The sequence below is a fragment of the Pseudophryne corroboree genome, chromosome 12 (assembly GCF_028390025.1).
Source record: "Pseudophryne corroboree isolate aPseCor3 chromosome 12, aPseCor3.hap2, whole genome shotgun sequence".
In the NCBI taxonomy this organism is placed as follows: Eukaryota; Metazoa; Chordata; class Amphibia; order Anura; family Myobatrachidae; genus Pseudophryne; species Pseudophryne corroboree.
Genome location: NC_086455.1, coordinates 5,965,618 through 5,993,521, shown reverse-complemented (window position 1 = coordinate 5,993,521; position 27,904 = coordinate 5,965,618). Strand labels below are relative to the sequence as shown.

The window sequence follows — 27,904 nt, the reverse complement described above, 5'->3', positions numbered from 1 at the left end:
GCTGGAGCCTTGTGATTATCTTACCCTTGTTACCCAGCCACCGGCTAGGCAGAGGGGCCAGATCTCCTTGTGCAACTGTGGTGGGTTCTAAAATGTGTCCAGTAGGTCTCCAAATGTAAATTTGCAGGGCCTCACTGTCCTCCTCTCATCCTAGGGGGGAGTGTAAAAGGTCAAGCTCACAAGTAGATAGGTTACAAAAAATACTATATATGCATTATTATCAGGATATATACGTTTCTAATAAAGCATCTTGGGCTGGAGTTCCTATGAGTAGCGTCTTGAAGATCTTTGTATCCTGTATTGGTGGAGCCCCCGGTGTAGTGCTAAGAGGGGGAATAGGTAATATTGGGACCTTCCTCCGGTTACAGGGACTGGGGTAGGAGTTTGAGCAGGCTTCTCCGTACTCTCCCCGGTGTGATGCGGTGTTTGATTTGAGCGGGCGCCTCTACCCGTCATCACACGACGCACATGGGGCTAGCTGTAACGTGGTCCTATGCGGCAGGGATGAGACTGACAGAGAAATTACTGAGAGCCGGTGTCCACATGAAGATCCTGGGGGTGCGCTCAGACTTCCCGTCTTCCATCCTCTATAGTCTGGTCTATGCAGCCTGGGGTATTTAGTGACTAGCGCCCATAGCCGCTGCCTGCGTGGCCAATGCACCCTTTCCTTGTACGTTATCAGCATCGGAGCTGTCGCCTTGTCTGACTGCGGCCTCTTACTCTACCGATTGTTTGTCGTGCCTTGTCCCCCACCGTGGGTTACAGCTGGCGGCTCCGGGCTCGTGTCATTAGCGATATAGTTATGGTGCCTGGGCCCTAAAACTGCACGGGGTGCGCACACGTTCCTGGCTCAGTCCCTGAGACACTGCGGACCAGCATGAGTCAGGCACAGGACGCGGTACTTCCACGCACGGGTAACCACCCGCTGATCACATGATTCTGCGGTATCCCTGTGAGAGTCACCAGTTATATGTAATATTACCCAGATTATTAACCAATAGAAGAATGATCTGTCTGAGCGCACATCGCGTTCCCGTAACTGTGCTTATATAGACAGCCGGGATGGTGAATGCAGCATTAGGACACGTCGGCAAATGTACAATAATATTACTAAATCTTTATAATCCTAACAAGACTTATTACACCCTCTGCTCGGAGGGTGTTTATATAGGATTCATGACCCCCACATAACTTGGCTATCCAGCATATAATAATAATGCCAACGTGTCACAAGTACCCTGTTATAAAGGGGTTAAATGGCCTGCCTGCAGAGCAACCTGTCGCAACATGTTCCTGCGCGTTACGCCAACACATACATGTCGTCATTCCCTGGGAGAGTACGTACATAACTGTATGGAGAGAATCTGCTGTGCTCAGTATAACCTCCCTATTCCGATACAGCCAGAGCTCTACTGTCCCTTGCACTGGTGCTCTGCAGGTATTGCCATCCATATCCGTCCGTGGTGCAAATAAGTGTTTGTAGTACTAATCTGATGTATGGCAGGATCCTAATCCCAGCCTGCGTTATTGCGCCACCTTGTGGCAGTCTGATGTGTGTGACATGTCTCATTGTGTAACATCAAAGCAGCTTTTGTTTAATCAAGAGGAACCTTTTCACTCTTCTACTTTAACCATGCACAGGGAGGGGGTGGGATGCAGCTTGTGGTGTAAGTGTATCGTGCTGGCTGATCGTGTGAGGAGTGGTGTAAGTGTATCGTGCTGGCTGATCGTGTGAGGAGTGGTGTAAGTGTATCGTGCTGGCTGATCGTGTGAGGAGTGGTGTAAGTGTATCGTGCTGGCTCATCGTGTGAGGAGTGGTGTAAGTGTATCGTGCTGGCTGATCGTGTGCGGAGTGGTGTAAGTGTATCGTGCTGGCTCATCGTGTGAGGAGTGGTGTAAGTGTATCGTGCTGGCTCATCGTGTGAGGAGTGGTGTAAGTGTATTGTGCTGGCTGATCGGATTAGGAGTGGTGTAAGGCTAGGTACACACTTGGCGATATGCACCTGATAAATTGTTCACATTGTCCAGTGTTTATTCACTGTATCATTACCGATGTACAATATCTTTAGTATTCACCTAGTGAAATCTAAAGAATTGTTCAAGACTGACGGGAAGCAAACAATATCGTTTAATTGGTATGAACGATATCGTCTGGGGGGGTCTTGCATGATGTGACATCGGCTAGTGTTTACCCAGCCTAAGTGTATCGTGCTGGCTGATGGATGTGCGGTTGCGTGGCCGTGCGGTGTAAGTGTATGACAGTGTGCGGTTGCGTGGTCGTGCGGTGTAAGTGTATGACAGTGTGCGGTTACGTGGCCGTGCGGTGTAAGTGTATGACGGTGGGCGGTTGCGTGGTCGTGCGGTGTAAGGGTATGATGGTGGGCGGTTGCGTGGCCGTGCGGTGTAAGTGTATGACGGTGTGTGGTTGCATGGTCGTGCGGTGTAAGTGTATGACAGTGTGCGGTTACGTGGCCGTGCGGTGTAAGTGTATGACGGTGGGCGGTTGCGTGGTCGTGCGGTGTAAGTGTATGACGGTGTGTGGTTACGTGGCCGTGCGGTGTAAGTGTATGACGGTGTGTGGTTGCGTGGCCGTGCGGTGTAAGTGTATGACAGTGTGCGGTTACGTGGCCGTGCGGTGTAAGTGTATGACGGAGGGCGGTTGCGTGGCCGTGCGGTGTAAGTGTATGACAGTGTGCGGTTACGTGGCCGTGCGGTGTAAGTATATGACAGTGTGCGGTTACGTGGCCGTGCGGTGTAAGTGTATGACAGTGTGCGGTTACGTGGCCGTGCGGTGTAAGTGTATGACAGTGTGCGGTTACGTGGCCGTGCGGTGTAAGTGTATGACGGTGGGCGGTTGCGTGGTCGTGCGGTGTAAGTGTATGACAGTGTGCGGTTGTGTGGCCGTGCGGTGTAAGGGTATGATGGTGGGCGGTTGCGTGGCCGTGCGGTGTAAGTGTATGACGGTGTGTGGTTGTGCGGTGTAAGTGTATGACAGTGTGCGGTTACGTGGCCGTGCGGTGTAAGTGTATGACGGTGGGCGGTATGACGGTGGGCGGTTGCGTGGCCATGCGGTGTAAGTGTATGACAGTGTGCGGTTACGTGGCCGTGCGGTGTAAGTGTATGACGGTGGGCGGTTGCGTGGCCGTGCGGTGTAAGTGTATGACGGTGTGCGGTTGCGTGGTGTAAGTGTATGACGGTGTGCGGTTGCGTGGTCGTGCGGTGTAAGTGTATGACAGTGTGCGGTTGCGTGGTCGTGCGGTGTAAGTGTATGACAGTGTGCGGTTGCGTGGCCGTGCAAGTGTATGACCGTGTGCGGTTGCGTGGTCGTGCGGTGTAAGTGTATGACAGTGCGGTTGCGTGGTCGTGTGGTGTAAGTGTATGACGGTGTGCGGTTGCGTGGTCGTGTGGTGTAAGTGTATGACGGTGTGCGGTCGTGTGGTGTAAGTGTATGACGGTGTGCGGTTGCGTGGTCGTGCGGTGTAAGTGTATGACAGTGTGCGGTTGCGTGGTCGTGCGGTGTAAGTGTATGACAGTGTGCGGTTGCGTGGCCGTGCGGTGTAAGTGTATGACAGTGTACGGTTGCGTGGTGTAAGTGTATGACAGTGTGCGGTTGCGTGGTCGTGCGGTGTAAGTGTATGACAGTGTGCGGTTGCGTGGTCGTGCGGTGTAAGTGTATGACAGTGTGCGGTTGCGTGGCCGTGCGGTGTAAGTGTATGACAGTGTACGGTTGCGTGGTCGTGTGGTGTAAGTGTATGACAGTGTGCGGTTGCGTGGTCGTGCGGTGTAAGTGTATGACAGTGTGCGGTTGCGTGGCCGTGCGGTGTAAGTGTATGACAGTGTACGGTTGCGTGGTGTAAGTGTATGACAGTGTGCGGTTGCGTGGTCGTGTGGTGTAAGTGTATGACGGTGCGCGGTTGCGTGGTCGTGCGGTGTAAGTGTATGACAGTGGGCGGTTGCGTGGCCGTGCGATGTAAGTGTATGACAGTGTGCGGTTGCGTGGTCGTGCTGTGTAAGTGTATGACGGTGGGCGGTTGCGTGGCCGTGCGGTGTAAGTGTATGACAGTGTGCGGTTGCGTGGTCGTGCGGTGTAAGTGTATGACGGTGGGCGGTTGCGTGGCCGTGCGGTGTAAGTGTATGACAGTGTGCGGTTGCGTGGTCGTGCGGTGTAAGTGTATGACAGTGTGCGGTTGCGTGGTCGTGTGGTGTAAGTGTATGACAGTGTGCGGTTGCGTGGTCGTGCGGTGTAAGTGTATGACAGTGTGCGGTTGCGTGGTCGTGCGGTGTAAGTGTATGACAGTGTGCGGTTGCGTGGCCGTGCGGTGTAAGTGTATGACAGTTTGCGGTTGCGTGGCCGTGCGGTGTAAGTGTATGACAGTGTACGGTTGCGTGGTGTAAGTGTATGACAGTGTGCGGTTGCGTGGTCGTGTGGTGTAAGTGTATGACAGTGTGCGGTTGCGTGGCCGTGCGGTGTAAGTGTATGACAGTGTGCGGTTGCGTGGTCGTGTGGTGTAAGTGTATGACAGTGTGCGGTTGCGTGGTCGTGCGGTGTAAGTGTATGACAGTGTGCGGTTGCGTGGTCGTGCGGTGTAAGTGTATGACAGTGTGCGGTTGCGTGGTCGTGCGGTGTAAGTGTATGACGGTGTGCGGTTGCGTGGTCGTGCGGTGTAAGTGTATGACGGTGTGCGGTTGCGTGGTCGTGCGGTGTAAGTGTATGACAGTGTGCGGTTGCGTGGCCGTGCGGTGTAAGTGTATGACCGTGTGCGGTTGCGTGGTCGTGCGGTGTAAGTGTATGACAGTGTGCGGTTGCGTGGCCGTGCGGTGTAAGTGTATGACCGTGTGCGGTTGCGTGGTCGTGCGGTGTAAGTGTATGACAGTGTGCGGTTGCGTGGCCGTGCGGTGTAAGTGTATGACCGTGTGCGGTTGCGTGGTCGTGCGGTGTAAGTGTATGACCGTGTGCGGTTGCGTGGCCGTGCGGTGTAAGTGTATGACCGTGTGCGGTTGCGTGGCCGTGCGGTGTAAGTGTATGACGGTGTGCGGTTGCGTGGTCGTGCGGTGTAAGTGTATGACGGTGTGCGGTTGCGTGGTCGTGCGGTGTAAGTGTATGACAGTGTGCGGTTGCGTGGTCGTGCGGTGTAAGTGTATGACGGTGTGCGGTTGCGTGGTGTAAGTGTATGACGGTGTGCGGTTGCGTGGTCGTGCGGTGTAAGTGTATGACAGTGTGCGGTTGCGTGGTCGTGCGGTGTAAGTGTATGACAGTGTGCGGTTGCGTGGTCGTGCGGTGTAAGTGTATGACAGTGTGCGGTTGCGTGGTCGTGCGGTGTAAGTGTATGACAGTGTGCGGTTGCGTGGTCGTGTGGTGTAAGTGTATGACAGTGTGCGGTTGCGTGGTCGTGTGGTGTAAGTGTATGACAGTGTGCGGTTGTGTGGTGTAAGTGTATGACAGTGTGCGGTTGCGTGGTCGTGCGGTGTAAGTGTATGACAGTGTGCGGTTGCGTGGCCGTGCGGTGTAAGTGTATGACCGTGTGCGGTTGTGTGGTCGTGCGGTGTAAGTGTATGACAGTGTGCGGTTGCGTGGCCGTGCGGTGTAAGTGTATGACCGTGTGCGGTTGCGTGGCCGTGCGGTGTAAGTGTATGACCGTGTGCGGTCGTGCGGTTTAAGTGTATGACAGTGTGCGGTTGTGTGGTCGTGCGGTGTAAGTGTATGACAGTGTGCGGTTGCGTGGTCGTGCGGTGTAAGTGTATGACAGTGTGCGGTTGTGTGGTGTAAGTGTATGACAGCGTGCGGTTGCGTGGTCGTGCGGTGTAAGTGTATGACAGTGTGCGGTTGCGTGGCCGTGCGGTGTAAGTGTATGACCGTGTGCGGTTGTGTGGTCGTGCGGTGTAAGTGTATGACAGTGTGCGGTTGCGTGGCCGTGCGGTGTCAGTATATGACCGTGTGCGGTTGCGTGGCCGTGCGGTGTAAGTGTATGACCGTGTGCGGTTGTGTGGTCGTGCGGTTTAAGTGTATGACGGTGTGCGGTTGCGTGGTCGTGCGGTGTAAGTGTATGACGGTGTGCGGTTGCGTGGTCGTGCGGTGTAAGTGTATGACGGTGTGCGGTTGCGTGGTCGTGCGGTGTAAGTGTATGACGGTGTGCGGTTGCGTGGTCGTGCGGTGTAAGTGTATGACGGTGTGCGGTTGCGTGGTCGTGCGGTGTAAGTGTATGACGGTGTGCGGTTGCGTGGTGTAAGTGTATGACGGTGTGCGGTTGCGTGGTCGTGCGGTGTAAGTGTATGACAGTGTGCGGTTGCGTGGTCGTGCGGTGTAAGTGTATGACAGTGTGCGGTTGCGTGGTCGTGCGGTGTAAGTGTATGACAGTGTGCGGTTGCGTGGTCGTGTGGTGTAAGTGTATGACAGTGTGCGGTTGCGTGGCCGTGCGGTGTAAGTGTATGACCGTGTGCGGTTGTGTGGTCGTGCGGTGTAAGTGTATGACAGTGTGCGGTTGCGTGGCCGTGCGGTGTAAGTGTATGACGGTGTGCGGTTGCGTGGTCGTGCGGTGTAAGTGTATGACGGTGTGCGGTTGCGTGGTCGTGCGGTGTAAGTGTATGACGGTGTGCGGTTGCGTGGTGTAAGTGTATGACGGTGTGCGGTTGCGTGGTCGTGCGGTGTAAGTGTATGACAGTGTGCGGTTGCGTGGTCGTGCGGTGTAAGTGTATGACAGTGTGCGGTTGCGTGGTCGTGCGGTGTAAGTGTATGACAGTGTGCGGTTGCGTGGTCGTGCGGTGTAAGTGTATGACAGTGTGCGGTTGCGTGGTCGTGCGGTGTAAGTGTATGACAGTGTGCGGTTGCGTGGTCGTGTGGTGTAAGTGTATGACAGTGTGCGGTTGCGTGGTCGTGTGGTGTAAGTGTATGACAGTGTGCGGTTGTGTGGTGTAAGTGTATGACAGTGTGCGGTTGCGTGGTCGTGCGGTGTAAGTGTATGACAGTGTGCGGTTGCGTGGCCGTGCGGTGTAAGTGTATGACCGTGTGCGGTTGTGTGGTCGTGCGGTGTAAGTGTATGACAGTGTGCGGTTGCGTGGCCGTGCGGTGTAAGTGTATGACCGTGTGCGGTTGCGTGGCCGTGCGGTGTAAGTGTATGACCGTGTGCGGTTGCGTGGCCGTGCGGTGTAAGTGTATGACCGTGTGCGGTTGCGTGGCCGTGCGGTGTAAGTGTATGACCGTGTGCGGTTGTGTGGTCGTGCGGTTTAAGTGTATGACCGTGTGCGGTTGTGTGGTCGTGCGGTTTAAGTGTATGACAGTGTGCGGTTGCGTGGTCGTGCGGTGTAAGTGTATGACAGTGTGCGGTTGCGTGGTTGTGTGGTGTAAGTGTATGACAGTGTGCGGTTGCGTGGTCGTGCGGTGTAAGTGTATGACAGTGTGCGGTTGCGTGGTTGTGTGGTGTAAGTGTATGACGGTGTGCGGTTGTGTGGTCGTGCGGTGTAAGTGTATGACAGTGTGCGGTTGCGTGGTCGTGCGGTGTAAGTGTATGACAGTGTGCGGTTGTGTGGTGTAAGTGTATGACAGTGTGCGGTTGCGTGGTCGTGCGGTGTAAGTGTATGACAGTGTGCGGTTGCGTGGCCGTGCGGTGTAAGTGTATGACCGTGTGCGGTTGTGTGGTCGTGCGGTGTAAGTGTATGACAGTGTGCGGTTGCGTGGCCGTGCGGTGTCAGTATATGACCGTGTGCGGTTGCGTGGCCGTGCGGTGTAAGTGTATGACCGTGTGCGGTTGTGTGGTCGTGCGGTTTAAGTGTATGACGGTGTGCGGTTGCGTGGTCGTGCGGTGTAAGTGTATGACGGTGTGCGGTTGCGTGGTCGTGCGGTGTAAGTGTATGACGGTGTGCGGTTGCGTGGTCGTGCGGTGTAAGTGTATGACGGTGTGCGGTTGCGTGGTGTAAGTGTATGACGGTGTGCGGTTGCGTGGTTGTGCGGTGTAAGTGTATGACAGTGTGCGGTTGCGTGGTCGTGTGGTGTAAGTGTATGACAGTGTGCGGTTGCGTGGTCGTGCGGTGTAAGTGTATGACAGTGTGCGGTTGCGTGGTCGTGCGGTGTAAGTGTATGACAGTGTGCGGTTGCGTGGTCGTGTGGTGTAAGTGTATGACAGTGTGCGGTTGCGTGGTCGTGTGGTGTAAGTGTATGACAGTGTGCGGTTGTGTGGTGTAAGTGTATGACAGTGTGCGGTTGCGTGGCCGTGCGGTGTAAGTGTATGACAGTGTGCGGTTGCGTGGTCGTGTGGTGTAAGTGTATGACAGTGTGCGGTTGCGTGGTCGTGTGGTGTAAGTGTATGACAGTGTGCGGTTGTGTGGTGTAAGTGTATGACAGTGTGCGGTTGCGTAGTCGTGCGGTGTAAGTGTATGACAGTGTGCAGTTGCGTGGTCGTGTGGTGTAAGTGTATGACAGTGTGCGGTTGTGTGGTGTAAGTGTATGACAGTGTGCGGTTGCGTGGTCGTGCGGTGTAAGTGTATGACAGTGTGCAGTTGCGTGGTCGTGCGGTGTAAGTGTATGACAGTGTGCGGTTGCGTGGTCGTGCGGTGTAAGTGTATGACAGTGTGCGGTTGCGTGGTCGTGCGGTGTAAGTGTACCACATGTCACATTGGCTCTGTCACAGCGATACCTCGCACCTCTACCACTAGCTCGCACACACAGCCAGCCAGATTGCCTGTCCCGCCGCCGCCTTGCCATCTGGTCTGACCCTGTCTCTCCTCCCCACAGATAAGCTGCGCTGTACCAAGGAGGAGAACTCCAAGATACACTCCACGCTGAACGACACCCTGCTGGAATTGCACAACTTGTAGGCGAGATCAGCCAGCCGCCGCTCCCTCCTGCACCTCTCCCTGCCGCTGACTGGACCCTGCTTCTGTCAGTCTACTGCCAAGCCAGCTGCCCGCCCGCTCCTTGTGGACCAAGCTATTATCACTAAGAATATTACAATGTTGAACATTCCTGTGCGCTGTGAAGGCCGCCCTGTCTCCCTGCGTTCCCCCCACTCTGATGCCCACGTGCCTGGTGCCTAATAAAGTCTGTATGAGAAATGCTCAGATTATTCCCTCTCGCTCAGCGCACCCTTCCCCAAATAAAAACACCTTCCACTCTAAAGAGAAAAATGAAACTGCGGACTTTATGGTCTAGATGCTGCTGTTGTCCTCTACCCGGTGCCATATTTAAGGGTTTTTATCTGCAACCCTTTTTACCAAAATCCCAGTACATCTCAGACACGCCTGGTTATTGCATGGGGGATGGCATATCTTCTCCATGGTGACATTGTGTGCACTGTTGGACTAAGACCCCCTTTTTCAGGGTATAGGGATCAGTATTTGCTGTTACTGTATACTATTTCTAATTAAACCCCACACTGGATCTGCAGTGCCATCTAGATTAGATCTGCTGGAATAATAGCGGCATCTTCCAAAGTTTTTGTATGGGATTGTCCTAGTACCGCTGGCATACGGTGGCCCTGCGTAGTCTCTGATGCGTCTGTACTAAGTGCCACCGTCCGTCACCATGTCTCGTCATACGGGGCTCCGTTGGTTGGCCGGGGGGGGGGGGGGGGGAGACGTGGGAGGGTGGAAACTTTGCTTTGGAGCAATTACAAAACAATAAATTCATGTGCCACTTTTCCAATGACTGCCTTGGTGTTGTGTCTGCGGGGGAGCTGTCGTGTCTTCATTAGCATGGCGGATCACAAGGTGAAATAGGGTTTTTTCCCCCTATGTCTGGTTTTAACAATTTGTTTTTATTTTGAGCTTCCATATACATCAATAAAGTAAGGCTGCTACGTGCTCGGAGTCTGGATGGTTTGTGTATAGAGTTCCTGCGTTTGGGGTGATGCCCCCTGTACGTCAGCTTGCTGCGGTAGCCCCATCATGATGAAATCTGAGGGTGAGTAGTTAATACATGGAGCATAGTCCCAGAATTTTCTTTCCAAGGCACCGTTTGTGCCGTCGCACCATACATAGGAAAACAGTGCACAGGATGACATGGGTATATAGCGCACAATATAGACTGGTACAAACAGGATGCGGTCAGGATCCCGGTGCCATCCCAACAGTCAGAATCCTGATGGTAAGTACTGGATTTAGAATGCTGGGGGAAAGGTTAGGGTTAAAATACTCCCCAGGATCCATCAGGATGCCGCTTTCTGCATTGTGACTGCTACCCTGGTACAGACAAATCTATATAGGTACATAATTACAACCCACAAAATGCATAGATACAAGGAGGGATCTCTGCTCACGGGAGCTTACACTCTAAAGGGCAATGGTGGGGAGCTCGGAGAAGGTGTGATATAGGCTTCAGGGAAAAGAGTTTTCAGGCCAATGCCTGGTTGTAGCGTGTGGGGAGTTGTCCTGCGGGTGAGTGGGAGTGGGGGAGGTCTTGTGAGTGGGAGGGCAGTGTCTGAATTGGATTTGCTGGGCAATACCAGCACCGCTGGAGTTGAGGATTGATCGAAGAGAGCAGAGAGGAAGTTACAGTATCCGAGGCCGATCCTGGAAATGTTCCGGAGGTGAAAGCGGCAGGATTAGATGAGGGGCTTAATGTGGGGGGTGAGTGAGAGGACGGAGACCAGGATGACGCCCAGACAGCAGACTTGGGCTATCCATTGGAAGGCGGTGGGGGGGAGGGCAGACACAAATTATCTAACGGTCGTACTATGTATTCTGTACCAAGAGCGTAGAGAGCGTTGTCAGGGCGCCTGGATCTTTATCATAGTATTCTGGAGACTTCCACTTTGAAGGCCGTGTATAATGATTTAGTGTAGGACCTGGAACCGTTCTTTGGACACAAGGGGTCCTCCGCTTACAGGCAGTGGAGGCATAAATGTCACATGAGAAACCTGCTCTCTACTGGAGATGACTTGTGTAGGCTCCATACCATCCCTTTACACCGGGACACTCATGGCTTACACAGGATCTGATTAAAACCAAGTTAAATGCAGGCTTGAAGTCAGCCACTGAACCTGTGTAATACGAGTGTCCCGGTGTAAAGGGATATTACGGTAAGCCTAGGCGTGTGGTAATAACACAGCTTCTAGGTCGGGTTCCCATCTACGGTCCCCAAGGCCCACTAAAGCTGGATCCACATTATAAGATTCTGTCCATACTTTCTGGCTGGAGCGAAAATCTGGTAATGTCTGGGAGCAAATGTCAATCAACCATTTGCTCCAATTTGTCTGAACGTCCATTTGGGTCGGTATTCCGGTGTTTGGGAGCAGATTGTTGCTTGTAATTTGCTCGCATACATTACCAGAGTTTTGCTCCAGCCAGGAAGATTGGACAGATAAACTGAAGCTGGGTACACACTAGATGATGGGTGTACCCTGCGATATCGGCGGCAACGGGACCAGGCCAGCATCGGCAAGTAACCGAACATCAGGGGAACGTGGGCGGAGCAGCACCAGCCACCCGGAACATTATCCCCCGCAGCAGCGGGTGAAATAACCTAACTACCACCATAGCTGCACTAAAGTACAAATGAACCAATAGTAACCATAGTCTCTAGTAATAAAGGCTGCAACCAGTGCTCGTTGTCTGCTCTATCAATAACACTCTTACCAAGTGTATGTGTCCTTTCAAGTAGGACAACCTTGACAGAAATCCGAAAACATTTTTCTCTAACGTCCTAAGTGGATGCTGGGGACTCCGTCAGGACCATGGGGAATAGCGGCTCCGCAGGAGACAGGGCACAAAAATAAAGCTTTAGGATCAGGTGGTGTGTACTGGCTCCTCCCCCTATGACCCTCCTCCAAGCCTCAGTTAGGTTTTTGTGCCCGTCCGAGCAGGGTGCAATCTAGGTGGCTCTCCTAAAGAGCTGCTTAGAAAAAATAAGATTTTACTTACCGATAAATCTATTTCTCGTACGACTTCCGCTTCCGGTTTCATGCAGGTCGCAGCATAGCTCCGCTGCTCCGTTCAAAGACCCGACAAAATATACACTAAGAGGCTGCCGAACGCCTCCATCACCTCTCCCTCCCGCACCATAAGGGATCACAGAGCTCGGATGGAGAAGTTTCTAGCTCCCCAGCCCGCCGCAAAGCCGCTGCAGCCCAGACAGGAGAAACGCCGCGCTGAACCCGTCATGGCGCCAGACACAGCGCCCAGCGTCCCTGCTCACAAGAAAGCCGCTGCTGCAGCTTCAGAAGACCCTGACTCTCCACAGGTACGGCGCTCTCCTGACTCCCCAGCAACATATAAAGATATAGTAGATGCTATCCAAAGCACCATGTCTCCATTACTGACACAGGCAGTGTCAGAGATAACACAGCAGATACAGAATCTGCAGAGCAGGCTCTCTGACGCAGAAAATCATATAGGAACAATCTCCCATAATGTCTCAGACGCACAGTGTCAGATCCTCAGACTCCAGAAAGAGAATCATCAGCTTTGGAATAAAGTTGATGATATAGAGAACAGATCGCGCAGATGCAATATTAGAATTGTTGGAGTCCCAGAAACCCTAAAAGGACCAGATATCACATCCTTTATAACCACCACCCTCCCGAAACTCCTGAAGATAGAAATGGAATGCAAAGACCTAGTGATTGAAAGAGCCCACAGAGTAGGCCCACCTCCTAAGCCTCATGATAAAAGACCTAGGGTTATCATCTTTAAGTGCCTAAATTACTTGCATAGGCTTGCTATATGGAAAGCTTCCAGAAAGATCCCGGATCTGATTTGGGAAGGTAAACGCATACGTCTCTTTCAAGACTTCTCGGTTGAACTAACCAGAGCGAGAAAAGCTTTTTCTCCAATATGCTCATCTCTCGTCTCTGAAAAACGAAGATTTGCGCTTATGTACCCAGCACGCCTGCGCATCTTCTATGATGATAAACATTATGATTTCAACTCTCCCGATGATGCACAAGCCTTTCTGAGAGAAGAGCACCGCCAGATACCAGAAGATATCTCAGATCCACAACCTCCACAAAAATAGGACGTTTCTTTGAATACCTACTTACAACTTTGTGTTCCTTTCTGCTATTATCATAAGCAAGTTTAACTGTGTAAAAGTCGAAATTTTCCTTTTTATTTCACAAGTTATGCTTACTCTAGATTAGTTATCACCTCTGATGTATGCACGCTAGGTCTTTAGACAGTATACTACACACACACTTCTACCCCCCCCCCCTCCTTCTAACTATTCCCCCCCCCCCTCCTCCCTCCTTCCTCTCCACTCCATTATACCCCTCAATTCAAGTCTAAGTACTCCTTACTACCCCAGACCACACACACTAAACAGTCTTAGAGGATCTCCTCTTTACATACCATGAGAACTCATACTCCCAGCCTATCACACTCACTGTGCCTTTATGGTATAACACACAAATACAACTATGTCATTCATAAAGAGGTCCATTCTAACAGCGTCTAAGGGTACTAGAACACCTGTAATGTTCCGTTATGTTCCACTCTAGTTCCTTACACACTTTAATCAGTGTTGTTGCTTCATATATAAGTTTTAATATACTGCGGAAGATCTATGCCACTAGGCAAACGAAATTTTTGTTTACCATGAGGTACAAACCCATGGGAAATGTGATGCATTATGATGTTGCAATGTCTTGTCTCCCCCTCCCTTCTTGTCTTTTCTCCTTCTGTTTCCCTCCTACACCCAGGTCTACTGTCATTAGAACAAAGATATATACTGTGCTGCCGATACTCCTAACTCCATATCTCCTATGTCATCTCTAAAAATTGGATCGATCAATGTGGGAGGTTTCAACTCTCCAGCAAAGCGCCGTAAGGTACTGGTTTACTTAAATAGACAACAATTAGACATAGCATTTATCCAAGAATCTCACCTCATAGCTGAGGAAACAGCCAAATTGCAGATGCTCAAGTGGAGACTTCTAGCCTCCTCCCCCTTTAATTCTAAATCTAGAGGAGTAGTCATATTGATCTCAAAAAATATTCCATCTGATATATTGTCCACAGAGGTAGACCCAGAAGGCCGCTATATTATAGTCTCAGTTAAGATATACTCCACCACATACACCTTATGCTCCCTATACGCTCCTAACTCCAAACCCCAAATTTTCTTACATGCACTAATACAGAAACTACTACCCTTTGCCTCCTCAAATATGATCCTGGGAGGTGACTTTAATTTAATTTCCCACCCCCATTTAGATAAATCCCTACCAGTGGCCTCATCCCACCCCCCACCTAGTCAGGGAGTCCCCTCCTTTCTATCTATGCTCCAGCTGATTGACGTGTGGAGAGCTCTCAATCCTACAGAGCGTGAATACACCTGCTTATCCTCTGCTCACAATACCCTTTCCCGTATCGACTATATTACTTTATCTAATACATTATTTTCCCAAGTCACGGACACAGGTATTGAGCCGATAATAGTGTCTGACCATGCATTGGTATGGCTGAAATTAAAAACTCACAATGAGATTTCCACACACAGAACATGGAGGTTTCCAGCACATTTGATAAATTCCCCTAAATTTACTGCTTCCCTAAATAAAGCTTGGGAAGATTATCATGAACACAACAAACACCTACTTGCCTCAGACCCATCCCTATATTGGATGACGGCGAAAGCAGTTATAAGAGGAGTCGTACTATCCTATGAATCCCAGGCAAAAAAACGAAATTCAGAATCTTATATAATCCTCCAACAATCACTTACGAGCTCCTACTCTACATATACTCAAAACCCTTCGAGTACCAATAAAGCCATATACCTGACAGCCAAGCTTAAATTTGACGAACTACTACAATCAATGGCAGATAAATATCAATTTTCCTCAAATTTTCGATATCATAGATTTGGAAATAAAACTAGCAAATTCTTAACCAATATTTTAAATGGAACCAGACCACCAATGAGAGTACAACCATTATTACTCCCAGATGGGAAACACACTTCCTCAAATAAACAAATAACCCAAATAATGAGTGATTATTTTGCCAATATATATTCCAATAAGCAGACCACACCGCTCCCCCCCTCCACCACCACCCACACAGACTTGCCTCCTGATACATCTACATCTACCAATACCTCATCCACAGACATCCCCCAATCCTTTTGGCAAGAATTACTATACCCTCAAATCCCACAGAATCTAATCCCCTCCCTAACTTGTCCAATTACAGTCGAAGAGGTCAGACAGAATATTAAGTCCTTGAAACCTGCAAAGGCACCTGGTCCGGATGGATACTGCGGAGAATTTTATAAATTATTCACTGATCAGATTTCCCCAATTTTAGCAACATTCTATAATTCTATTCTATACAAAAATTCACCTCCCTTGTATTTCAATTCAGCAATAATCAAATTAATCCCAAAGCCAGGAAAAGACCCCGCCCTCCCAGGCTCATATAGACCCATCTCATTATTAAATTGTGACTATAAACTCCTTACCAAAATCCTTGCCACTAGACTCAACCCAATCCTTCCTAAAGTGATCCATCCGGACCAGACCGGATTTATTAAAGGAAGACATTCAGTCACGAACATTCGTAAGGTACTGGCTACAACCCAGGCTGTTGGGGAGGGAACGGATGGGTCCAATGGAAAAATCATACTTTCCATAGATGCCGAAAAGGCCTTTGATCTAGTACAGTGGTCCCATTTGTTCCTTACCTTAGAACGCTTTGGTTTCCCCCCCACTTTCATAAATTTCCTCAAGACAATATACACACTACCAACTTCTCAAATAGCCTGTAATGGCTTCCTTTCCCCCCCCTTCTCTATTCAGAAGGGTACACGACAGGGATGCCCTCTTTCGCCCCTCCTATTCGCCCTAGCAATAGAACCCCTTGCAATCGCACTTCGATCTGAATCAAGATTCACAGGTATATATATATCATCCCTAGAACTAAAAATCTCATTATTTGCTGACGATATGATTCTCTTCATATCCAACCCGATAATATCTTTACCAATAATTCTAAGCATTATTACTTCTTTCAGCCCCATATCTGGTTATAAAATTAACATCTCAAAATCAGTTATCCTACCCATTCTCCCTCTGAACTCCACTCTCCGAATCCATCCAGCCTTAACCCAATTTCAGATCCAATCCTCACAAATTACTTACCTAGGAATCCAAATTACTAATAATCCCTCGACACTTTATCCAGCCAACTTTATCCCTCTTCTATCAAAAATACACTCGCAACTTAAATCATGGACAAACTTACCGTTATCTCTATTTGGTAGAACAGCAGTCTTAAAGAGTGTTATATTCCCAAAAATATACTATATTCTACAAATGATCCCATGCCTCATTACAACACATGATATGCTAAAATTAGAAAAAGACTTCTCTTCCTTTCTATGGAATGGCAAAAGGCCGAGAATATCCTTACACAAACTCTATAAATCAAAAACCTCAGGTGGACTCAATATACCAAACTTCACTCTATATGCCCTTAACACCCATGCTCGATATATAGCAGACTGGCTAATGGAAACCTCCAACTATACTGACAAAACGCTAGAACAACAGGTTTTTCGCCCTTTCTCCCCTGGTGCGCTTCTTCAAACACCAGCCAGACTCATACCTAAGAACATATTGAACCATACACTATTCCGGGACACCTATAATAGCTGGATTAAAATAAATAAAACTCTCAAATCATCCCACACTAGAACCCCATATATTCCACTCTGGGGAAACCCTAACTTCACTCCATCCATCTTAGACAACACCTTCCACCAATGGTCTGAGAAAGGCCTCAACCTGGCAACAAAATTATTCGACCCAGGAGGGATCATAATACCCTTCTCTTCCCTAAAAGAGACATATTTATTACCTAACTCCCAGTTTTACCTTTACCTCCAAGCCAGACACTTTGCACTCTCTTTAATACCAAACAACACTAACCCCATGATAACTCATCCACTAGACCCCTTCTTCAAATCTATCTCCAAGAAAACTTCCAAATCCAAGACACTGTACCTCATCCTTACGAACACCAAAAATGATAATCATCTTCACACACTAGCCCGATCATGGAGCTCAAATATACCCTCAATCACAAGCCATAATCTATTTAACAACCAGACCCCTAAAATAATGAGCATTCTGCAATCAGTATACCTACAAGAAGTCCACTTCAAATCACTACACAGAATATATATTGCTCCAGCCCAAAGAAGATACATGTCGAGTCAAGAATTGGGCATATGCCCCAAATGCTCAATGTCCAATGCGAAATACTTTCACTGTATCTGGGCCTGTACTAAGATATTGAAATATTGGCGAAAAGTATTAGCTTTTATTGAATCATCCATTCGAGTAAGACTGACTCTAAACCCCTTAGCCTGTCTATGTCTAAATTTGGAGAGTTGGAACCTTCCCACAACAGATCGTAACCTTACCCCCTTCCTTATTGTCACTCTAACCATGGCAAAGAAACTCATCCTAATACACTGGACCATTAAATCATCACCTTCAATTCAAGAACTACAACACAAATTACTACAATTGATTTACTTTGATAAGAGAGCACTCTCTCTAAATCCTGATGCTCAAATAATCAAATTTACCCAGAAGTGGGGTAGATACATCTCCTCTCTAGATGATGAGACAAAAAAGGATATATGGTGCAATTTATCTCCTACTTCAGATCTATAATCAACTCAATACACACCTTTTCTTGAAGACCAAGCACGGTCACACCTTCCAAATTATCTTGACCTAGGACACTCCTCCCCCCCCCCCCCATACCCTCCTCACCCTCTCCCTACGTCATTGTCTTCGTCTTACTGTTAGTCCAAAATGTACTACTTCTATTTCTTTATCTTTGACTATGATTATATATGGTATTCAATACTCAAGATACTAACTGCTCCATGTCATCTAAGCAGCAAAGTTTTCATTATGTAAACTCTTTTGTAACCTCATTCATTGTAATACCGAATATCTTTTCTGCCCCCCCCCCAAGAATGTTTGTATGCAACGCTAATTTATAATACTCCTCAAGGATGACTCAGTTCAAAAGTCAACATATGTTGAATTGTAATGTATAGATCGTATATGTTAAAAAAATACGAATAAAAACTTTAAACCAAACATTTTGAAATTACAAAAAAAAAAAAAAAATCTATTTCTCGTAGTCCGTAGTGGATGCTGGGGACTCCGTCAGGACCATGGGGAATAGCGGCTCAGCAGGAGACAGGGCACAAAAAGTAAGCTTTTAGGATCACATGGTGTGTACTGGCTCCTCCCCCTATGACCCTCCTCCAAGCCTCAGTTAGGTACTGTGCCCGGACGAGCGTACACAATAAGGAAGGATCTTGAATCCCGGGTAAGACTCATACCAGCCACACCAATCACACCGTACAACCTGTGATTTGAACCCAGTTAACAGTATGATAACAACGAAGGAGCCTCTGAAAAGATGGCCCACAACAATAACAACCCGATTTTTGTAACAATAATTATGTACAAGTAATGCAGACAATCCGCACTTGGGATGGGCGCCCAGCATCCACTACGGACTACGAGAAATAGATTTATCGGTAAGTAAAATCTTATTTTCTCTAACGTCCTAGTGGATGCTGGGGACTCCGTCAGGACCATGGGGATTATACCAAAGCTCCCAAACGGGCGGGAGAGTGCGGATGACTCTGCAGCACCGAATGAGAGAAACTCCAGGTCCTCCTCAGCCAGGGTATCAAATTTGTAGAATTTTACAAACGTGTTCCCCCCTGACCACGTAGCTGCTCGGCAAAGTTGTAAAGCCGAGACCCCTCGGGCAGCCGCCCAAGATGAGCCCACCTTCCTTGTGGAATGGGCATTTACAGATTTAGGCTGTGGCAGGCCTGCCACAGAATGTTAAGCTGAATTGTACTACAATTCCAACGAGCAATCGTCTGCTTAGAAGCAGGAGCACCCAGCTTTTTGGGTGCATACAATATAAACAGCAAGTCAGACTTTCTGACTCCAGCCGTCCTGGAATTATATATATATATATATATATATATATATATATACAAAGTGTGGCTGCTCCGGCACTCCACAGAGTCCTTGTACTGGACTCGTATTGCTCAGGTGCCCTCCCCAGCCGGAATCCGGTAGTATGTAGTGGAACAAAACGAGGCGGCACTCAGAGACTGTGGTGACAGGGGGCGCAAACTGTTACAATTAGAATCCAGGTGGATCCACAGGTTAAACACCCTGAAACCTGGGGGACTTAACGAAAATTTGGGGCTCATTAACTTTTTATGATTATTCCTTAGGGGCACAGCAGTCTCTGTGAGCAAGCGTTGCTTTTAGTCATGCATCATGGGTACTAGAAATTGTTAAACCTAATATATCACATCATGTGTATACTGCTTATCCATCCAGGAAGCCTTGGCAACGCATGATTGTCATTACATTCTATGCTGAATACTGCAAGTAGTTGCCATGTATTTTTAAACTATATATGTTCACATTTTGTTATATGTGTATTTGTATATGAGTATTTATCACTGTTTTTAACTGTCTTGCAGCTTGCACCTTGCACTTTATTGTAATAATCACTGCCTTATTGACCCAGCGAGGTCATCTTAATGTTTGATCACTGTCATTTACATATGTCCACGATTGTTTGTTTTTTCTCACACAGCATACAAGCGTTGCCACGGTAACGCTACAGGCTTCCGCCAGAGGGCTCCGGACCCAGTGAGTCTACAGGAGGTTCCAACTGACACGTCACTTGCGGCCGCAGGGAGACGCTCAGGCAGTGTATATGCCGAGAACGGTCTCCATGGCGACGGGGTCGCTTCCAGTGACGTCATCTCTGTAGCCGCCGGGACGCCAGAGAGCCAGACGGAAGTCATGTACGGGCGGCCGGCGGGCAGCGCTGCAGCTTGTGATTGGATGGGGTCAGGGGGGTAAGTGTTTCTTGCCTTATTTAAACACGTTTGTTTTGCACTGTTGTTATCCTGAAGAAGGGGACCAGGTCCCCGAAACGTTGATGTGACCTTTTTTGCACAGTTTCCTTAATTACACTTTTGGAGTGACAGTCTCTGAGTGCCGCCTCGTTTTGTTCCACTATATATATATATATATATATATATATTTCAGGGCCCTGACAACGTCTAGCAACTTGGAGTCCTCCAAGTCCCTAGTAGCCGCAGGCACCACAATAGGTTGTTTCAGGTGAAACGCTGACACCACCTTAGGAAGAAACTGGGGACAAGTCCGCAGTTCTGCCCTGTCCGAATGGAAAATCAAATATGGGCTTTTGTAAGACAAAGCCGCCAATTCTGACAATCGCCTGGCCGAGGCCAGGGCCAACAGCATGGTCACTTTCCATGTGAGATATTTCAAATCCACAGATTTGAGCGGTTCAAACCAATATGATTTGAGGAATCCCAACACTACGTTGAGATCCCACGGTGCCACTGGAGGCACAAAAGGGGCTGTATATGCAATACTCCCTTGACAAACGTCTGGACTTCAGGAACCGAAGCCAATTCTTTCTGGAAGAAAATCTACAGGGCCGAAACTTGAACCTTAATGGACCCCAATTTGAGGCTCATAGACACTCCTGTTTGCAGGAAGTGCAGAAATCGACCTAGTTGAAATTTCTTCGTGGGGCCTTCCTGGCCTCACCCACGCAACATATTTTCACCACATGTGGTGATAACGTTGTGCGGTCACCTCCATCCTGGCTTTGACCAGGGTAGGTATGACCTCTTCCGAAATGCCTTTTCCCTTAGGATCCGGCGTTCAACCGCCATGCCGTCAAACGCAGCCGCGGTAAGTCTTGGAACAGACATGGTACTTGCTGAAGCAAGTCCCTTCTTAGCTCCCGAGGCCATTAGTCCTCTGTGAGCATCTCTTGAAGTTCCGGGTACCCGGAACTTCAAGAGATGCTCACGGAGGATCCGTGGCCTCTACCTCTAAGACGGGACCTGCTTCAGCAGGGACCGTGTCTATGCCAAGACTTACCGCGGCTGCGTTTGACGGCATGGCGGTTGAACGCCGAATTCTAAAGGAAAAAGGCATTCCGGAAGAGGTCATTCCTACACTGGTAAAGGCCAGGAAGGAGGTGACTGCACAACATTATCACCGCATTTGGAGAAAATATGTTGCGTGGTGTGAGGCCAGGAAGGCCCCCACGGAGGAATTTCAACTGGGTCGATTCCTACATTTCCTGCAAACAGGATTGTCTATGGGCCTCAAATTGGGGTCCATTAAGGTTCAAATTTCGGCCCTGTCGATTTTCTTCCAAAAAGAATTGGCTTCAGTTCCTGAAGTCCAGACTTTTGTAAAAGGAGTACTACATATACAGCCCCCGGTTGTGCCCCCAGTGGCACCGTGGGATCTTAATGTAGTCTTGGATTTTCTCAAATCCCATTGGTTTGAGCCGCTCAAATCGGTGGAGCTGAAGTATCTCACATGGAAAGTAACCATGCTACTGGCCCTGGCTTCAGCCAGGAGAGTATCAGAATTGGCGGCTTTATCATATAAGAGCCCATATCTGATTTTCCATACGGACAGGGCAGAACTGCGGACGCGTCCTCATTTTCTGCCTAAGGTGGTGTCAGCGTTTCACCTGAACCAGCCTATTGTGGTGCCTGCGGCTACTAACGAGTTGGAGGATTCCAAGTTGTTGGACGTGGTCCGGGCATTGAAAATATATATTTCAAGAACGGCGGGAGTCAGAAAGTCTGACTCACTGCTTATATTGTATGCACCCAACAAGATGGGTGCTCCTGCTTCTAAGCAGACGATTGCTCGTTGGATTTGTAGCACAATTCAACTTGCACATTCTGTGGCAGGCTTGCCACAACCTAAATCTGTCAAGGCCCATTCCACAAGGAAAGTGGGCTCATCCTGGGCGGCTGCCCGGGGAGTCTCGGCATTACAACTCTGCCGAGCTGCTACTTGGTCAGGGACAAATACGTTTGCAAAATTCTACAAATTTGATACCCTGGCTGAGGAGGACCTTGAGTTCTCTCATTCGGTGCTGCAGAGTCATCCGCACTCTCCCGCCCGTTTGGGAGCTTTGGTATAATCCCCATGGTCCTGACGGAGTCCCCAGCATCCACTTAGGACGTTAGAGAAAATAAGAATTTACTTACCGATAATTCTATTTCTCGTAGTCCGTAGTGGATGCTGGGCGCCCATCCCAAGTGCGGATTGTCTGCAATACTTGTACATAGTTATTGTTACAAAAAAATCGGGTTGTTATTTGTTGTGAGCCGTCTGTTCAGAGGCTCCTACGTTTATCATACTGTTAACTGGGTTCCGATCACAGGTTGTACAGTGTGATTGGTGTGGCTGGTATGAGTCTTACCCGGGATTCAAGATCCTTCCTTATTGTGTACGCTCGTCCGGGCACAGTATCCTAACTGAGGCTTGGAGGAGGGTCATAGGGGGAGGAGCCAGTACACACCACCTGATCCTAAAGCTTTATTTTTGTGCCCTGTCTCCTGCGGAGCCGCTATTCCCCATGGTCCTGACGGAGTCCCCAGCATCCACTACGGACTACGAGAAATAGAATTATCGGTAAGTAAATTTTTATTTTTAAAGGAGAATTTATTTTGTCCTTTTAAATTAAAGTATTATTGCAAAAACTACAAATAAATACATTTCCATTAATTTTTAAATAAATTGAATATTTCATAACTGCTACAATCACCCTATTAGCACTCTGGGGGGGTTCATTCCAATCCGATCGCTCGCTGCAGTTTCTCGCAGCGATCGGATCGGAACTGCACATGCGCCGGCGCATGTCATCCGTCATTGCCTAGCGATCGCCTCTGAGGCAGTGGGGGTCGCTGGGCGGGAGGGGGCTGGACTGCGACGCGGTCCGGCCAACGCAGGTGTGGCCGGACCGTTGGGGGGGAGGGGGGGGGGGCGGGGCGGCGGGCCGCGGCGGCTGCGTGACGTCACACACAGCCGCTGTGGGCCGGGGAGCTACGAGTAGTTTACGGTCAGCACGCTAAAGCTGCGCTGGTCGGGATCTACTCTTGAAGTGCAAAGGCATCGGCACTGTGCGATGCCTTTGCACTTCTGCGGGAAGGGGGGGGGGGCGGCACTGTGCTGGGCGTCCCCCCGCATGCCAGTGTGAATTTAGCACAGCTACGATCAACTCCGAATGACCCCCTGTATCTCCTACAACTAAATGTAATAATAATTCTATTTATATAGCCCATGTTCTCACTATAGGTCTCAAGGAGTTTAAAGGCTAGGGCATAGGTTCTCAAACTCGGTCCTCAGGACCCCACACAGTGCATATTTTGCAGGTCTCCTCACAGAATCACAAGTGACATAATTAGCTCCACCTGCGGACCTTTTAAAATGTGTCTGAGTAATTAATACACCTGTGCACTTGCTGGGTTACCTGCAAAACATGCACCGTGTGGGGTCCTGAGGACCGAGTTTGAGAACCTGTGGGCTAGGGTATTAATGTTAGTGCTGAAACACACTACCCGGCTTTTGCCGGCCGGGAAAAAGCCGGACGGCTTTTTCCCGTGCCGGCATTGTAGTTAACAGTGTGAGGGGTAGGGTCCCTTCACACTGTACAGCCCCGGCCCGGCTGCCGGGTTGCAGCCGGGTCTCACCACTGGAAGGTCCGGCCGCTGGGCCGTCTTTGGAGCCAGTAAACCATGTGTGTGAAGGGGAGCTTTCACACACAACGGTTTTTTCTGAAGCCGTGTCTGATGCTGCGCATGCGCACAGCATCACACACGGCTCAAAGCCGTCCTGTGTGAGCGACTCTGCCGGTTTCTCCCGGATGGCAAAAAGCCGGACAAAGTTTGTCCGGCTTTTTGCCATCCGGGAAAAACCGGAGTGTGTGTTACAGCCCTTAGGGTATGTGAAGAGGTCCGGTCAGGCCACCAAGGTCCAGGGTGGAGAGCAGAAGCCGTAAAACAGGTGTGGCAAGCGGGTGTTATCTCTGTGCTACAATCATTTTGATTATCCACCTGTGCTCAACTAAGTAATGCTTTGAGGACTGAGGTTAGGAGACGCTGTTCTAGATGACGTGACTGTATGTAGGTGAAATGTCTCCCCCGTGTGGTTAGGGCAGGGAAGTGTAAGCTCTTGGACTCCATGGCCGAACAGATTTGCTCCAGCGTATTTCTCAAATGTTGGTTCTGCTTTGGATTTAAAGCAGCACATTTCTTTCTCATTGTAAGGCGAGCCACAACGGCGTGTATTGCCTTTAAAAAAAAACAAATTAACATTCTTAAATCCTGTGGCAAAACCAGTGATTAATAAATAACCCCCTTTGTGTGTGTTGATTGGGTATTTTCACTGCTTTTTAGAGGTCGTCTTCATTTTGTTGTGAGGGGTAAGAACACTTTATAAGGAGTGTTTTGGGTAAATGGTCAGCATGTAGTGTAAGCATTACGGAAGCCAGGACTGGTTGGCACAGACGGCAGTGATCAGACTCATGTTTAATTGCAAGAAGTCACATTGAAGCCAGATTTGACACTTTGGTTACTAGCGCAGTACCTGGTCCCTCCATCAGTACACAACAAACAGCTGTTGTCGTCACCATTATTACATGGTAGGCGCGCTACTGCCCTCTAGCGCAGTGATTCTCAACCTCGGTCCTCAAGAACCCCCAACAGTTCATGTTTTCCAGATCTCCTAACAAGATTGCAAGTGAAATAATTTGTACCACCTGTGGGTCTTTTATAATGTGTCAGTGAGTAATGAATACCACAGATGGACTAGGACAATACGGCCTTTGTGCTGATATGGGAGCATCTGATTAAGCAGCTTCTGACCAACCCCAAACTCTCCGCAGCAAGTGCCCTGATCATAGCATGTTTTCAGCTTGCACAGTGACACATGGTCATGCAACTGTTCAGAGACATACTCGCATACTCCCAGAGCACGGCAAGGGGATCCCGGACATCGCAACATGCAGTAACTCGAGGTACAAGAAACAGAGCCCTGGGGTGTACTGCATGTGTCGCTCTTAAGGCCCCCACACACCAGCAATTGATTGTGCAAATAAATCTGCAAACAGCAAAGTGTCCCAATCATCTGCAATGTATGGGGTTGACAGATCGCGGATTTAGACCAAAAATCGATTGGGATTTTTAAATCAGGTTATCCTACATGTCGGATTTCACAGATGAATTGGGGCTGTAGATTGCTAGTGTATGGTGACATCTGCAGATCGGCAGACCGCTTCTAGTAAACTGATGAGTCTTTCAGGATGAGTAAATCTGTATTTGCTGAAAATAATCTGCCAATCACTGAAAGATATCTGTAATGTATGGGCGCAGATTGGGGGATTGGATAATCTTTAAATATTGGAAAAAATCGCTACATATCCCAGCATGCCCTGACACAGTTTTGCTGTCAGAGAATGCTAAAGCTGTGTCAGGGCATGCTGGGATGTGTAGTTTCTCAACAGCTGGAGGGCCGCAGTTTGGACATGCCTGATCTAGGTTTTGAGAGCTTGAGCACAGATGGATAAATCAAATCATACTTGCCTACCTGCCCCTCTCCATGAGGGAGAAAATGCTCTGTTCCTGGACTTTCCTAGTAATGTATGATTGCCATCACCTGTGGTGAAACACCTTTCTTATCAATTACCTAGCTCACCACAGGTGATGGCAATCATACATTACCAGGAAAGTCCAGGAACAGAGCATTTTCTCCCTAATGGAGATGGTCAGGTAGGCAAGTATGAATCAAATTGATGTACTATTTAATCCACCTGTGCTCAAGCATGAATATCCTGAAAACCTAGACTGTTATGCTAAGTACACATTATACAATTATTTGCCAATAATCAGGAGACCGACCAAAGTTATTGTATCACCAATAATTATGAAAACTCTTGCCCCCACAAACGAACAGAGAGAGAGCAGCCTGTGGCGCCAGAATTCCTGCGTCGGCATATCATTTCCTGTCGGTATCCTGGCGGCGGTGGCATTGTGACTGCCGGTATCCCAACAGGTGGTCTCGTGATTGGCTCCTGGTGAATCCTGTTCTTATTTGCAGCAGCGGGTACACTACCTTTTTCCCCACTGCTAGCGCACAATGCTGCAGCCTCAGGATACGGTATGGCATAATGCCCCCCACCATTGTGACAAATACCTCTTCCCCAATCTACTGGGCATAACCGCACCCTCAGGTGTTCGCTGAGAATGTTACCCAACCATAGGCAAGGACTGGAGAGGAACAAAAGCACTAGTGCGCCCAGTCTGCTGATTCACACCCAATATTCCAGGTCAGGATTTGTCACTGGTGCATCGATGCTACGGCTCACCCCTGGTGCCCGGTCATAGGGATTTCATGAGCAACTGAAAGTATTGTGCACAGAAGCTCCCTGGGACCCCCCATTCCCTAGCATGCCTATCCCATTCTACCGTCCTGGCTACAGGATCTCACCATAAAGTTCACATTAGAAAAAAAATAAGATTTTACTCACCGGTAAATCTATTTCTCGTAGTCCGTAGTGGATGCTGGGAACTCCGTAAGGACCATGGGGAATAGCGGCTCCGCAGGCAGGAGACTGGGCACAACTAAAGAAAGCTTTAGGACTACCTGGTGTGCACTGGCTCCTCCCCCTATGACCCTCCTCCAGACCTCAGGATACTGTGCCCGGAAGAGCTGACACAATAAGGAAGGATTTTGAATCCCGGGTAAGACTCGTACCAGCCACACCGTATAACTCGTGATACAATACCCAGTTAACAGTATGATAACAACTGAGCCTCTCAACAGATGGCTCAACAATAACCCTTTAGTTAACAATAACTATATACAAGTATTGCAGACAATCCGCACTTGGGATGGGCGCCCAGCATCCACTACGGACTACGAGAAATAGAATTACCGGTGAGTAAATTCTTATTTTCTCTAACGTCCTAGTGCACAGGTTCTCAAACTCGGTCCTCAGGACCCCACACGATGCATGTTTTGCAGGTCTCCTCACAGAATCGCAAGTGACAATTAAATCCACCTGTGGACCTTTTAAAATGTGTCAGTGATTAATTAATACACCTGTGCACCTGCTGGGTTACCTGCAAAACATGCACTGTGTGGGGTCCTGAGGACCGAGTTTGAGAACCTCTGTCCTAGTGGATGCTGGGGACTCCGTAAGGACCATGGGGATTATACCAAAGCTCCCAAACGGGCGGGAGAGTGCGGATGACTCTGCAGCACTGAATGAGCAAACTCAAGGTCCTCCTCAGCCAGGGTATCAAACTTGTATACTTTTGCAAAAATGTTTGAACCCGACCAAGTAACAGCTCGGCAAAGTTGTAAGGCCGAGACCCCTCGGGCAGCCGCCCAAGAAGAGCCCCTTTCCTCGTGGAATGGGCTTTTACAGATTTAGGGTGCGGCAGTCCAGCCGCAGAATGTGCAAGTTGAATCGTGCTACAGATCCAGCGAGCAATAGTCTGCTTAGAAGCAGGAGCACCCAGCGTGTTGGGTGCATACAGGATAAATAGCGAGTCAGTTTTCCTGACTCCAGCCGTCCTGGAAACATATTTTCCAGGCCCTGACTACGTCCAGTAACTTGGAGTCCTCCAAGTCCCACGTAGCCGCAGGCACCACAATAGGTTGGTTCACATGAAAAGCTGATACCACCTTAGGAAGGAATTGGGAACGAGTCCTCAATTCCGCCCTATTCATATGAAAATCAGATAAGGGCTTTTGCATGACAAAACCGCCAATTCTGATACACGCCTGGCCGACGCCAAGGCAAACAGCATGACCACTTTCCACGTGAGGTATTGTAGCTCTACGGATTTAAGTGGCTCAACCCAATGCGGCTTCAGGAAATCCAACACCACGTTGAGATCCCACGGTGCCACTAGAGGCACAAACGGGGGCTGAATATGCAGCACTCCCTTAACCAAAGTCTGAACTTCAGGCAGTGAAGCCAGTTCTTTTTGGAAGAAAATGTACAGAGCCGAAATCTGGACCTTAACGTAACCCAATTTTTGGCCCGTAGT

General features: G+C 49.0%; 1 protein-coding gene across 2 annotated transcripts in view; it reads left to right on the top strand.

Moving 5' to 3' along the window:
• The window catches only part of TPM3 (tropomyosin 3), a 40,482-nt gene extending 30,690 nt beyond the window's left edge, over positions 1-9,792 (top strand). The window contains exon 9 of one of the 2 annotated variants that reach the window (XM_063946769.1): positions 8,726-9,792. In XM_063946769.1, the coding sequence (XP_063802839.1) occupies positions 8,726-8,808 (83 nt within the window). In that variant the 3' untranslated portion in view covers positions 8,809-9,792. The remainder of the gene's footprint in view (positions 1-8,725) is intronic. The other variant, XM_063946768.1, reaches the window with a different exon arrangement.
• The last annotated feature ends 18,112 nt before the right edge of the window (positions 9,793-27,904 follow it).